The 13,054-nt window shown below is 38.0% G+C and overlaps 3 protein-coding genes across 9 annotated transcripts in view; 2 read left to right on the forward strand and 1 right to left on the reverse strand.

Annotated features, from left to right (window-relative positions):
* The first annotated feature begins 85 nt into the window (after window positions 1–85).
* LOC138405221 (CBY1-interacting BAR domain-containing protein 2-like) lies at window positions 86–4,853 on the forward strand. Of its 2 annotated transcripts, XM_069512009.1 has the most exons (4): window positions 86–1,409; window positions 1,562–1,799; window positions 1,895–1,963; window positions 4,562–4,784. In XM_069512009.1, the coding sequence occupies exons 1-4, from the start codon at window positions 1,390–1,392 to the stop codon at window positions 4,688–4,690; spliced, it is 456 nt and encodes a 151-aa protein (XP_069368110.1). In that variant the 5' UTR covers window positions 86–1,389; the 3' UTR covers window positions 4,691–4,784. The 2 variants fall into 2 exon arrangements, with proteins under 2 accessions (XP_069368110.1, XP_069368111.1); XM_069512010.1 differs by lacking the exon at window positions 1,895–1,963 and having other exon boundaries at window positions 4,562–4,853.
* A 1,035-nt stretch (window positions 4,854–5,888) lies between these two features.
* On the forward strand, window positions 5,889–9,926 carry LOC109642203 (CBY1-interacting BAR domain-containing protein 1-like). Its single transcript, XM_020106889.2, has 4 exons — window positions 5,889–6,014; window positions 6,117–6,230; window positions 6,862–7,068; window positions 7,162–9,926. The coding sequence occupies exons 2-4, from the start codon at window positions 6,147–6,149 to the stop codon at window positions 7,339–7,341; spliced, it is 471 nt and encodes a 156-aa protein (XP_019962448.2). The 5' UTR covers window positions 5,889–6,014; window positions 6,117–6,146; the 3' UTR covers window positions 7,342–9,926.
* The window catches only part of arhgef4 (Rho guanine nucleotide exchange factor (GEF) 4), a 113,416-nt gene continuing 110,036 nt past the window's right edge, over window positions 9,675–13,054 (reverse strand). For all 6 annotated transcript variants that reach the window (XM_069512003.1, XM_069512000.1, XM_069512002.1 and 3 more), the window contains 2 exons: window positions 11,193–11,270; window positions 9,675–11,102 (listed from right to left, as the gene is read on the reverse strand). In XM_069512003.1, the coding sequence (XP_069368104.1) occupies window positions 10,945–11,102; window positions 11,193–11,270 (236 nt within the window). In that variant the 3' untranslated portion in view covers window positions 9,675–10,944. The remainder of the gene's footprint in view (window positions 11,103–11,192; window positions 11,271–13,054) is intronic.

The raw sequence follows: 13,054 nt of genomic DNA on the forward strand, positions 1-13,054 counted from the left end.
TGGAAAGTCATGTCTGTAATGAGTTTACTGCTGTATTCATCAAACGTTGGCAGTGAAACACCATTATTGTAAAAGATTCAAGCGCTTCAATTTCGTACATATCTCCACATTAGAATTCATGCTTTTCTTCCAAACTTAACCATCCCTCATTTCAAGTATGTTGATATGAAAAACTATTTGGAAACAGCAACTACCAACTAAATTTTCTAACAGAAGATTAAGACTTGGTTTTATAACAGCTGGATAAATAGGGGATGTGTTATTTTATTCAGCCGGATGAATTCTAATGAGACAAAATTAAATATATATTATCTTTACTTTAAGTTGTGTTGCTCTGAATGAAATAGCCACTAAACTTAATTATAATGTTTTCATATGTCTTGATTTCACTAATACATGGCTTATTTTTCCAAGTTCAGTTTTCATCCATTATCCACAATTATTAAGTTGTTCCCAGAGCACATTACCCACAAAGGGTAATGGAATCTATTCGAGCCACACGGCTTCTAGCAGACTGAATTCAGGAATGCCTTAAATAAAAACAAACAAAAAGGCCTAGATAACCGGTAATTGACTTTTTGACTGTTTGACTAAATAAAATTCAGACAAAGAGAAATACATTAGAAAAATGGGAGAAAATATGTCATATATGTGTTGTATTCAACCAAAAAATGGATGGGTCTTTCTTTGTTAGATTCAATTGTTTGTAGTACTTGCAAACCACCAGCAAGCGGAGGCATTGCTGCTTGGATGACTTGGAGTCACTGATTAGAAGTAAACCTGCTTATTTTTTAAATGATCCAGTCACTCCAGTGATCCAGAGCTTCACTATGTAGCAGCAGAGAAATGCATATACAGGTCGGAAGCTTCACCTAACTGATTTTCACACACACTAGTCTTATTAAGAAAAGTGAGCAGCAGTTGGAAACACTGTTAATGGGAGAGGTCAGGAGACAATGACCAGACTTCTTTGAAAAGATTAAAGTAACTCAGATAACCACTGGTTACAACTGTGATGAGAAGCCTTTCAGAATGAACTAGAGGCCCAACCTACAGGTGAACTCACCAGCACTGGACAACTGAGGACTAAAAAAAATGGAGCCTGAGCTCCCCTGTGGTAGTTAGCAAGACAATAATCAAAGTTACACCGTCATGTGTCATCTTTCACCTCTTGAATACCATACACAAAGAATGATATGTGGAGAGTCATAATAATACAGTGCTGCCATCATGTGGCAAAGAGCATCACTTACACCACTCTCACTGCTATGAGTCACCATCTGTTGTTGCCGTTTCCATGGCAACAATCTCCTGTTACCTGGTGCAGGTGAGAACCAGCTAAGGCAAACAACAGAGCAGAGGAGCCGCAGAGACGACAACAGAACAAACATGACCAGTCTCTTCTCCAGGTAGGAGTTTGTACTTGTATGTTTCAAATGATTCGATGAGACCATCACATTGGATATGAAACGGGTGGGGAGCTTTGGTCCGAATGGCAACAGTTAGTTTTCTCTCATGCAAACGCCACTAAATTGTTTTTTTTCATACTGATTTCCCGAAGCCGGGACATCCAGGTGAAGAGCATGGAGCAGACAGTGAAACATGCTGAGAAGTACCTGGGTGAGATCTGCTACCTGCTGGGCTCCTACACCAGGAAGACAGCCAAGCTCAGAGACAAGGCCGACCTGCTGGTGGCTCAGCTGTACGACTTCTCCAGCACAGAGGGCCCAGAGCTCCAGATCGGCCTGAAAAACCTGGCAGAAGATTTAGCCATGGTCCAGGACTACAGGCAAGCTCAGGTCAGGAACACTGCAGTTATCCATGCATCAGTGTTATATTTCATCAAACTCTTTAACATAATGTTTCCTTTGTAATAAATATTTTATCATCGAAGGTGGAGAGACTGGAGACAAGAGTTCTTGCTCCTCTGAAAGCATATGGAGACATAGTGAAAATTAAAAGGGTGAGTTTGGAGACTTTCCCTTTTCCAACAGCGATTTTGGGACTATGTATAGCAATATCATGATTGGAAAGTAAATACTTACAACACTCAATACAGAAATAATACAATTAAAAAAGGGAAATACTTCGGCAGAATACAAACCTCATTTGTGTAGCTTGCGTACCAATCACATGCTTGATACCTCCCGAGGCTCTTAGAAATATAGTCAAAAGCCACTGACCGTATTTTTAATTTGTCTTATTATAAGCCTTTTAATATAATTAATATAGATTTTGTATTATATTTAGATTTAAAATCTCATGTGACCTGGTTTGAGTATGGTTAATTCAAGTAAATCAACCTGCTTTAAGTAAATAAGTTTTACCTTTGACCAATGTTTCGTTAATTAAAAGTAAAAAAATTAAATAACGGGCTGATCAAACTTGCAGATCTGACAGTTTGGTCAGAAACATGCACTTCTGTAGTCTGCTGGAGGTCATAGAGCTCTGGCAGTGCTCCTCCTGTTCCTCCTCGCACAAAGGAGCAGATACTGGTCCTGCTGCTGGGTTGATGCCCTTCTACAGCTCTGTCCAGCTCTCCTTGTGTAACAGTCGATCTCCTGGTATCTCCTCCATGCTCTTGAGACTGTGCTGGGAGACACAGCAAACCTTCTTGTGACTGCACGTATGGTTGGCCTTCCTGGAGGAGCTGGACTACCTGTGCAACCTGATTGGGCTGCAGGTACCGCCTCATGCTACCAGTAGTGACAAGGACACTAGCAGAACACAACACTAGAGAAGAATCAGTCAGGAAGGATAAAGAGAGAGCAGCTGTCATGTAAAACCATTTTTGAGGGTTGTCTTGATTTTGCCTCTCCGTTGCACCTGTTGTCACTTTCATTTTTACCAAAGCAGGTGAAACTGATTCATTATCAGAATCTGAAATCTTTTATTGTCATTGTAACAATGTGGCATTGTACACAAAATGAAGGTGCAGTCTTTTCAGTGCAGGTAAAAAAGTGAACATAAATAGATAAAAGGTCTGTAAGAAAAAAAAAAAAAAGTAAAGTATTTAAATACACTATGCTATAAAAAGGAATGAGAAAAACCTAAACTAATAGCAATCATACATTCATACAGTCGTCCAGTCATACATTTATCAAAAATATTGCACATGATGTATTGCATTATCACTTGTGCTTCCTAAATGAAGTTTAAATGGCTTGGTGTTATACTGTGACGATTAAGTATTCCCTTAATTATTTTGAGCAGTGCACTTTGACAGCTAGGGTGTGTTTGGAAATTCAAGATAATCTCCTTTCCTAACCATTATTCCTTGACACCGATTGAATAGGTCACAAGGTCAAGGAAAGATGTGAAGGAGAAGCCTTAAGGAGTTAGGAGAACATCCGACTCCACTTACACTCAACCTTTTTGTTTTGGTTAAAACAACTTTATGTATATGCTGGAAATGCACTGTACTCTGTGCGCTGCAGCTATAATAAAGTTTCCTGTCCAAAACGGGAGGCACATCCTAAGAAAAGATGTTTTCATTGTATACAAAGGGAACATTTAATCCTACTCCCAGGAAGAAACAACAAAAGAGATTTAATCACTTGAAAATTAAAATAAAACCAAAAGGCCTGAAATGATGAAGTAATATGATAATGTGAGGAATATATACGTGGAGAAAAGCTTACATAGGTTACATAGGTACAAAGGTTTTTGTGTGCATTCCACAATCTGGGGTTCATAATGACATATGTGTGTTTAGTTATGATGATGATATTTTGAAATGAACATATTAGTTCGATATATTTGTTGTTGACCTGGACAGATGACAGAGAAGAAATCAGGAGCTAGGATGATCATGTGAGGATTCAGTTCTGGATCATGTCATGACGATAATTTAACTGTCCTGTCTTTTATTTAAATGGATCGGTCCAGTTGCAAGTGCGAGGTTGTATGCTGCTGCAAAGAATTGTGGGGCGACATTTTCTCTTGTCCTTTCACAAAGGTCCGATATTTCCAATGCTGAATGAGATAAGTTAGGAGGCACTGAAGCTCCTTTCCTTATCATTTAGACCAGTCAGATTCTAATTAAAAAAATTCATGTGACATGCCTTTCATAACTGCCATTGTATTTTCAGCTCTGCCACTGGCCTGCCTAAGATTTGGTTCAGTTCAGTAATGTCATCTGGTTTCAAAAGTTGAAATGGGATTTAAACAGTTGTCATAGTCATAGTGTGTAACCCTTTAATTTAACTTTTTTTTAAATTAATCTGTGTTTTTTCCCACAGATTTAGTTTCTATCATTGTACTAGCACTAAACTTCATGTTCTTTTTAAAGTGCTTATATAAATAAAGTTGACCTGCTTTGATGTGAGAGTTTTTTAGCACTACAGTGTGTTTTTCTGTTATTAATATGACCTCTACAGGTCCTTGTGAGACAAATTAAGTTTAGTAGGGCTCAGTCAAACAGTATATCAGCCTTTACTGCCCTCTCTGGCAATACACTCAATTCCAAAGTCCAGCCTTCCAAGTTTGATCAAACAATCTGTGATTTCTTATGGCCTTTGCTTTGTATGCCGTGTAAGGTGACACTGTATCTTCCATCCAGGCTGATCTGAAGAAGTTCAACACTGATCTGAACAGAGAGCTGAAGGAGCTGCAGAAGCTGGAGAAAATCCGTCTGAGGAACCCAGCAGATCGACAGAGCATTGTATCCTTCACATACCAATTTCAATAATTGGATTTATCACCATGGATTCATGCAACATTTATTTTATTGACTTACAACACCTCCATAATGTGATGAACTCATAACGGGCCATCAAATAGGATACACTGAAGCTCCCAAAATGACTGAATATTTAAGGAATATGCTCAAAATGATGCACTAGATATTTAGTATATTTCAGTTCAATATAGCCACAACACCACATAGTATAAACTTCACTTAGCTTTGATGAAGAGATGGTGCAAGCTAAAACATAATTTTGATACCTTGTACCTACCTAGTATCTGACACTGTCAGACAGTGTGGAATAAAAACTATTTTTCCAAACATAAAATATTATCACAAAACTGTAAAATAATGTTGTGGTAGATCAACCAAAGAACAGCTTGGTCGACACACGTCTGTCTGTATGTGGAAGTGCAGTGGTCAATTTGAGGCAATACTTTCAATATCAGCCACCCTCTGTTTGGCAATTAATCTTCACAGTAAAAGCACAACATTCAACCTTTTTTTTCTGTAATTTTTAGCATACTGAGCAGGATTACAGATATTTTATTTTGAAAAGTTGTGACCTTGGACGTGAAGATTGTGTGGCCTGCTTACTAGATTTCTGAAATAGCCACAAGCAATGTGGGAAAAAAATCTGGTAAATAATTGAACACTGAGTTTAAAAATTGCAGATAAATCGGATATGATAAAAACAAATTTTTCAAACTTCAAAGCTTTGCAGACAACATCCAGCACATAGACAATAACAAAGTGACAGTATATTGTACAACAGTTTGAGGAGGACTCAATTATGACAAGGACTAATTCTGAGGCTCTGGAGCATTAACAAAGGCCAAGAAAACAGGCAATTTTAAAGCAGGCATTGCTATAGTCTGCCTGGTTGTTTTTCAGCTGCTACATGAATGTAGTCGATTAAAAGAAATACTCATAATACAATTTGTATTGAGTTATTTGAAAACCAATGTTCTACCTATGGATATTTTCCTAACAAACAATGTGCAACATACAATATAAGATTAATTTCACACATAGATCTGAACGTTTTAAAATGATTATTGATGATGATTAACATGGCGAATTACTTTTGACAATATTTCCTTGACAACTGCGCTCAGTCCCAGGTAATGATTTCATGATAATCATCACATTTATGGGCCTTTCAGCACCTCATAGAGACGTGAGGTAAAAGGTTGTTACTGCAATTTATTTTAATCCACAGGCTGAAGTAAATGCTCAGAAGGCTTCAAACAATGCTCAGCGCAGCATCAGACAAGTAGAGGAGACCATCACAGACTTCCAGAGGCAGAAACTGGAGGATATCAAAGTTGGTCTCTGTCTCCCATGCACGCACGCACACAAACTGTACATCCCAGATGTACATCCAAAAGGATCAGTGTTTGACGACATTGCTTTGTTTTTTTGGCAGAGGATATTCACAGACTTCATCACGGTGGAGATGCTGTTCCATGCTAAAGCACTGGAGGTCTATACACACACAAACCAGAACCTAGAGGCCATGAATGTTCAAAAGGATCTGGAGGTATTACATACTAATGTGTGCTTACCACAGACAGACTCAGTCAGATAGCAGGTGGTGAATATAGTAGTAGAATTTAATTCAGTTCAGTTTTGTTTTATAGCATCAAATAACAAAAAACATTATCTCACTGCACTTTCCATTAGCTGCTTTCAGACATGCTCTGAAATCTGCAGATTCTCCAGAGTTGTGCATGTGTGAAAGGCAAACTCAGGAGACAGACCCAGTCCTCCAGACATCTTCCACAGGTCATGTCTGAAAACAACTATAGTAGTGTTAACCTTTGAATAATATTGAGAATTGTGTGTTTCCACGATGAGCAAACTTGAAGACACTAAGTGCTGGCAGTTTTTCTCAGGAGGTGGTGGAGACCAAAAACCAAGCTCAAAGAGAGTGGTCATGTATAAACCTCTCAATGCCACAGCATTGCTCTGCATCTGCTTATTTGTAATTAGATGTATATGGCCACATATTGACTTATTATTACTATAACGTGATTATGTGTTAGATGGTGTGAATGCAGTTTGTTATTTTGTGGATTGTTAGGTTACCTGATGGTGAGGGAAAAATACAATTTGGATACTGTGCCTGTGTTTTTTGGAGGAAGCATGTGACTGTCTTCCTGTTTCCACAGCTGTTTAGTGGACGGCTCATGATGTCTGATTCTCTGGCTGGGCATCTGGATACCCCTCTGAGCAGCCACTCTTTTCCCCTCATGAGCCGCTACCCAAGTCCTCCTGCGGCCTTCCCCAAAGGCCAAAGCCTCAGACCAAAGCAGGCTCTCACTAAAGGCCTAAACAGCAGGCAACAACTCAACAACTTCACAGAACCAGCCAGGAGGGTGAGACCTGATATTTCTGTGGAAACATAGCAAATCAAACTTTAAGATGCTGTCCAAACTTTACTCATGGAACCTGACCCTTTTCATTTGCAGTCTCGTAGTACCTTACAACGTCAAAGAGGCATGGAGGAAGAGGAACTGGAGGAGGAAGAGGAGGATGATGAAGAAGAAGAAGAAGATGAGATGTATGAATCAGAATTGGAGGAGGCTCAGCACACCAGCAGACAGTCTTATGCTGCTCAATATGCCCAAATGCGCAGATGGCAAAAGTAAGCACCCGTGCATGGAAACACACATAAGCTGACTCATCTAAATGTGCACAGTGCTGCTCATGGACAGAGGAAAACATTTTGTTGTTATCTAGTTTCCTCCACACTTGAATGTGTGTCAGTAATATGTGTATTACTGTAATATGTACCACCAAATGCGTTGAAATTTGTTTAGTTCATGTGCATTGTAATAGCTGTGCTATTACCTATTAGTTTGCAGTCCCTGCTGCTTAGTCAAGCAGGAGAAATGTTCCAAAAACCAACTTCATCTTGCAAATAATTGATTTTTGAGATAAAAGGAAACAAATACAACAGATGCAGCAAACAATCTCAAATGGTGTCAAAATGTAATGCTATTAGGAAATGGCAGTTAAGGGGAGATGAGAAAGTTAAGACAAGATGTAGAAGAAAACTTTCAGATAAAATTGCATGTGTGATGGACTGTGCAGAGATGAAACACCAATATATGGAAGAGTCATTAGAATGAAATCTTTCTTACGACTTCATCACAAATAATGTGCATGTGCCGAAATGTGGATTTCTAAGAGCTTAAAATAAAAACATTGAATCAGTTATGATTGAATGGCATTACTGGCACTGTGGGTAAACTGGGTTTCATTTTGATTTAATTTTGTGAATGTGTATTTACAAAATAGGTATGGGTAGATGGATTCTCAACAGACTTGGTGGTAATATTACTCAGGAGGGTCATCTTGAGATGGTGAATTTTTGTAGCTGATCACTCAAACGTCACGTTTAAGAAAAATATATTAAATATATTCCGAAAGACAAAATTTTCACAAAGAATAAAGTGTAAATCTGTTGCACGATCAGAGAATGATTGCCTATCATATGAAATAATTTGATTAAGTCGTGAAGAAATTTTAAAAAAGTGAACAATGTATTTTCCAGGTATTTCTGTGTAATGTAGGAATTAAAGCTCAAGTAGATCTACAAGTAATTCATAGTCTTATGGTATGAATTATGTGGTCGTTTATGATGTCAGAAAATTACATCATATTGTGACTCCATGTACTTTTGCAACCGAAATGATAAGAGACACAATCTACAGTTTATTTAGATTAGCCAATCATTCATCATCATATGGTTAAAATTACGTCATGATGACATTATTAAGAGGAAGTGGTATTACAGTATTAAAAAGTTAGCATTGCTGTATTGAGGTACACACGGGGAACACTGGGGAATGCATTGCTTTTCATTCTTAAATAGATCAGGAAACTGTAGCTTTGCACAAGATTAGAAATAGGTTTTTGTTCATCTACTTCTGTAACTGCACATCCATATTATGAATTTGACTGTTGGAGAAAAACTAGCAAAGTGAAAAGGTTTTATATAGTTTTACCCATGAGCAATAAAATATTTGTCCATCAGCAGTAATAATAATCATAATGATCAGTGGATGACCACCTACATCCCAGGGAGCAAATGAAACTCAAATCAAAGACTTGTCAAGCCTCCTCCCACTGACCTACTTCTCAGGTATGTTTCAAGATCTCAAGTCGGCTCCACATCATGAGCGAAGAAATGTGTTTGTCACAACAAACTGCTGCGATCCCTCAGTCGTTCGCCTAAAACTGACACAGGCTGTCAGGGTTTTTTTCTTTTCAAATTTACAGTGAATCAAAGTTGCCTCTTTTGACAGACAGCACAAAAGAAAACGTTATATTTTTACTGAATATTTACTGCCATTGTTTTAAAACAGAGGTGTGTAAAGTCACATCTCTACCTACTTTTGGATATATTATTTAAATTATTCGGAGGACATTTAGGTGTGTAATCCCTATTTCATTTACCCACCTTGCGCCCATGCATGCCCAGCACTTAGTCAATGCAAAAGACATAAACAAATTGCAATAACTAACAATACTAATGATAATGAATAAAAGTTTGCTTTATGTCAAATACTCATATCCACTCTGAATTCTGAATTGACCATTGAATATGATGATATATTTGCATGGCCCATATCATGAACCAAATTTGGCTTGTTAGTAATATATTTATACCACTTGACTCCCACACCTCCCTTACCTTGTAGTACAATCACACACGGACTACACATGACTAATTAAAACCCCCAGGTTCCCCAGGTATATTGAAAAATGCTGAAACTTTAGTTTGGTGTGATTTATACCCCCTTCAGAAGGTCGGCGGCTTGATCTGCCTCGGGCAAAACACTGGCATCTTGGTGAAATCTGTTATTCTGCAGAAAAGCTTTCGTGGTGTCACATTTGTCATTTTTTGTTTCATTACCATAAACAATTAACAAAAAAGAATATCAAGAATAAATAATTACTTCAGTTCACAGCCACATTTGTCAGCTTAGGAATGTTTAATATTCCATATTGTCAGAAGCTAAAACATTGGAACATAAAGGTGAGAGGAGTACATTTCACTGAATGCACTTACAGAGTCATATTACTGGGCTGCATTGATTTGAAAAGAGATTATACCGGAGACCAGATACACAGAGCAGGGATACTGGATATCAGAAGTACAGGTAGATACATAACTGTCTGTTTGTGTGTAAATGTGAGAGAGAGAGAGAGAGAGAGATGCTGTCAGCCTAGTAGCACAATATCAGTTTCCTGAATCTGGTTAAATATAGCTGGATTCTTCAAAGATACAAAAAATAAACTTCACAGTAGTTTTCATCACATCCATGCATGTCATTGTAAGTCATCCATGGCACACTTCAAATGGCACTTAAAAAAAATTAAAAAAGAAAGAATAGGTTGTTTACTTTCATTGACATGGTAGGTATGAGGAAGAGTCGAGGATCAGACTCGAGGAATGTGTGTTGCTGGAAAGTGTGGGTTGCTGCTGTTTGTTTGAATAAAAAAGCTCCTTATCTGTAATGAGTTGAATCTTCTTTGGGCTGCATTTATGTTTTTTATTTTTATAAATTGTTTGCTCAATACCACAAATGCACCAGAGAAATACAGAAAGATATCCCGGTGGATGGAGATCACAAAACACTTCAAAACCCAGCTGAAATGATCCCAAAACTATATATTTGCACAGAAAAAAGCACAAGAAACTTTATCTCCTTCCTCGTTTTCCCTTTTTTTCATAAGCAGACATAGAACAAACAAATACAAAACAAATCATCTGGCACTGCGAACAGTTGGCATCTGTCAAATCATAAAACATAAGAACAGTGGAAATGAACGACATGGATTTGTCGACAGGCAACATCTTCACAGAGGCAGCACAGTCAGGAGTCCCACGCTCGCTCGCAGCAGTACAGTAGTAGTATTAGTACCAGTTTGCGCTTGACTGAAGGTATAGTAGCAAGTTAAGCAAGAGTCCATGCTCCCTGTTTGACTCAGTGTCTCCAGGAGACCATTCTCAAGTTTGATTGTTAACCAACCTATAAAGTGCTTTCAAAAATAATCTCCCCATCATCATAATCATCCTTAACTATACAATAAATCAGTATATCAATTAGGGCAATGTTAACGCTCGGAAATGAAGGAGGAGGAATTAAAAAGGGTCTGTTCAGGCACGAGCAGAGAGCTCTTCTCTTTCTCCTCCTCTTTTTCTTTCTCCACAGCTTTCCATTTCTGTCATCTTTTTTTTTTTACTTCTTGAAGGGTGTCAATCTCCCAATGTTGTGCCAAAAGGTGGAGGCTTTGCGCTTGGGCTCGGCCAACATGAAGACCTGCTGCTGGGGCAAAGCTGTGGGGAGGGAGGGGTGTTTCTGTCGCAGAAGGAAGTCATAGTAGGGCCTGGTCACCGCTGAGGAGAACAGAAAATGTAATTATTTATAAAATGCATAAGTGAAATATCATCGGCTGATAAAAGCTCGCTGAACCCCTGGGTTCATACCTTTGGGTTTTCCAGCTGGATGGCTTTTACAGGCATTCAACATGGCCTGTTTCTTCTGGACCTCTGTGAGAGAGAAGCCTGCAAACAGAAAAAGAAACACTGTCACTATTAGGCTTCCTCAAGATATTCTTTCTTAGGAAAAACATGATTGATAACTGCTACTCTTGTTTTTATCTAATATGAAATCGGCTGGACATTTAGCATTTGTGTCAATATTTGCCTGAGAAGATAAAAAAGTGAGGTCTACAATAAAATGCGAAAACAGAATTCTACTATATCTTTACCCAGCAGATGTTCAAGAACAGTAGCACACTGGTGGTGGATGAGCTACATATGTGACGTAAATTAAATGCACTTTATTAGTAATGTAATACGAGTCATTGAAAAGACTGCGTGGGAAATTGAATTAAGATAAAGTGACAGCATGAAACGTAAAACTAAATATACAGTCAACGAAAGTACCTTACCCTGTATACTATGTTTGATATCAAAAATAATATCAATTATTGTCTATAAATATCAATTCAATGTTTGAAAAAAAAGGAAAAATAATGAAGAAACTCCAATCAATAACCTCACCCTAGTTAAGAAATTGCATGCTGCAGCTGAACACCCCTCACCTCACCCTCCCCTTCCAAACATGAAAAAGAACCTGTAGTAGCCTTTAATTGTCATAAAAACTCAAAAGGTGTTTAGTTTGTCCAGTCTGGACTAATGTAAAAAACATGGCAGCCTCCGAGAGAGGACCCCCTCAATGTAAATATTCAAATATTTAAATATAAAGGGCCTTTTCTGGGGTAAAGAAAACTACAATTCATACAATTTAGATGAAATGAACTAGTGAAAACATCATGAGGATTATTCTACATTAAATTTCTGCCAATAGATCCCTTTCACCTAAATCTTACACACTGGACCTTTAATAGATGGGTTTCTTAAAATTGAGATGACACTTTCACTTTGTTGATTCGTCTCTCTCAATATGTGGGGGAAATAAGGAACCCAAGTGGAAGGCAAATTCTCTTATACAAGTTAGTCCATAAGAACCTTGTGTTGCCAAACGGGAAAAATAAGGGATCACCTACATGGCAAAACTATAAATACTTATATTACTTGAGAATCGGCTGTGGATGGCAAAAAATAATTTTTCAAACACTAACTAAAATGAAACACAGTTTTGATTGATAGAGCACTTGTCCAGGGCTGAAAGCATCTATCTGTATCAAAAACAAAGTGTCATTATTCTGAACTCAAACACAGTGCTTTAACCTTTGAACCACAAAAGATGAATCCAATAGACTGTTCCTCCTCTCACTACAACCTATCAAGTACATAAGACAACTTTGGTCAACTTAAATGATGGAAATGTAACATGAGTCTAAACAAAAAAATCTTTAATTTCCCATAAACTTTTATCCAAACTACAGACTAACAACACAGGGCAGAAATCTGGTGCTGAGGTGGAATCTCTAACAATCTAACACTCATATATGGGAAACCCTATACCTTGACAGCAGGAGGAAAATATTTTCAACACACCTGCTTACCCGGCCACACCCTATAGTTTATCTATGTTGGTGTGAAACCAGGTAATAGTTGGATCAACACATGTCTCACAGCAGCCTAAGTTCCTGAAGAGATAGTATCTGTACTCAGAGACCAATGTTACAATGAAATGGAGCATTGTCTATCATCTCAATACTGTCTCTCTCTGTTACTCTCTTCAAGACGAGCTGATCTGTAAATGTAATGGTCTGTATTTATGTTTTTCTGGTCTTGATGACCACTCAAAGAGCTTTACAATACAGTTTTGCATTCAGCCATTCACACACAAATTCATACAGTGCATCTATGTGTGGCAA

This window comes from Paralichthys olivaceus, chromosome 17 (genome assembly GCF_024713975.1).
Source record: "Paralichthys olivaceus isolate ysfri-2021 chromosome 17, ASM2471397v2, whole genome shotgun sequence".
Lineage (NCBI taxonomy): Eukaryota > Metazoa > Chordata > Actinopteri > Pleuronectiformes > Paralichthyidae > Paralichthys > Paralichthys olivaceus.

Bases quoted from the DNA above. Each gene is read 5' to 3' on its own strand.
- LOC138405221 (XM_069512009.1), top strand. From the start codon at position 1,390: ATGACCAGTCTCTTCTCCAG. The intron at 1,410-1,561 runs GTAGGAGTTTGT...GATTTCCCGAAG, and splicing joins ATGACCAGTCTCTTCTCCAG to CCGGGACATCCAGGTGAAGA. The intron at 1,800-1,894 runs GTCAGGAACACT...TTATCATCGAAG, and splicing joins AGGACTACAGGCAAGCTCAG to GTGGAGAGACTGGAGACAAG.
- LOC109642203 (XM_020106889.2), top strand. From the start codon at position 6,147: ATGCTGTTCCATGCTAAAGCACTGGAGGTCTATACACACACAAACCAG. The intron at 6,231-6,861 runs GTATTACATACT...CTGTTTCCACAG, and splicing joins ATGTTCAAAAGGATCTGGAG to CTGTTTAGTGGACGGCTCAT. The intron at 7,069-7,161 runs GTGAGACCTGAT...TTTCATTTGCAG, and splicing joins TCACAGAACCAGCCAGGAGG to TCTCGTAGTACCTTACAACG.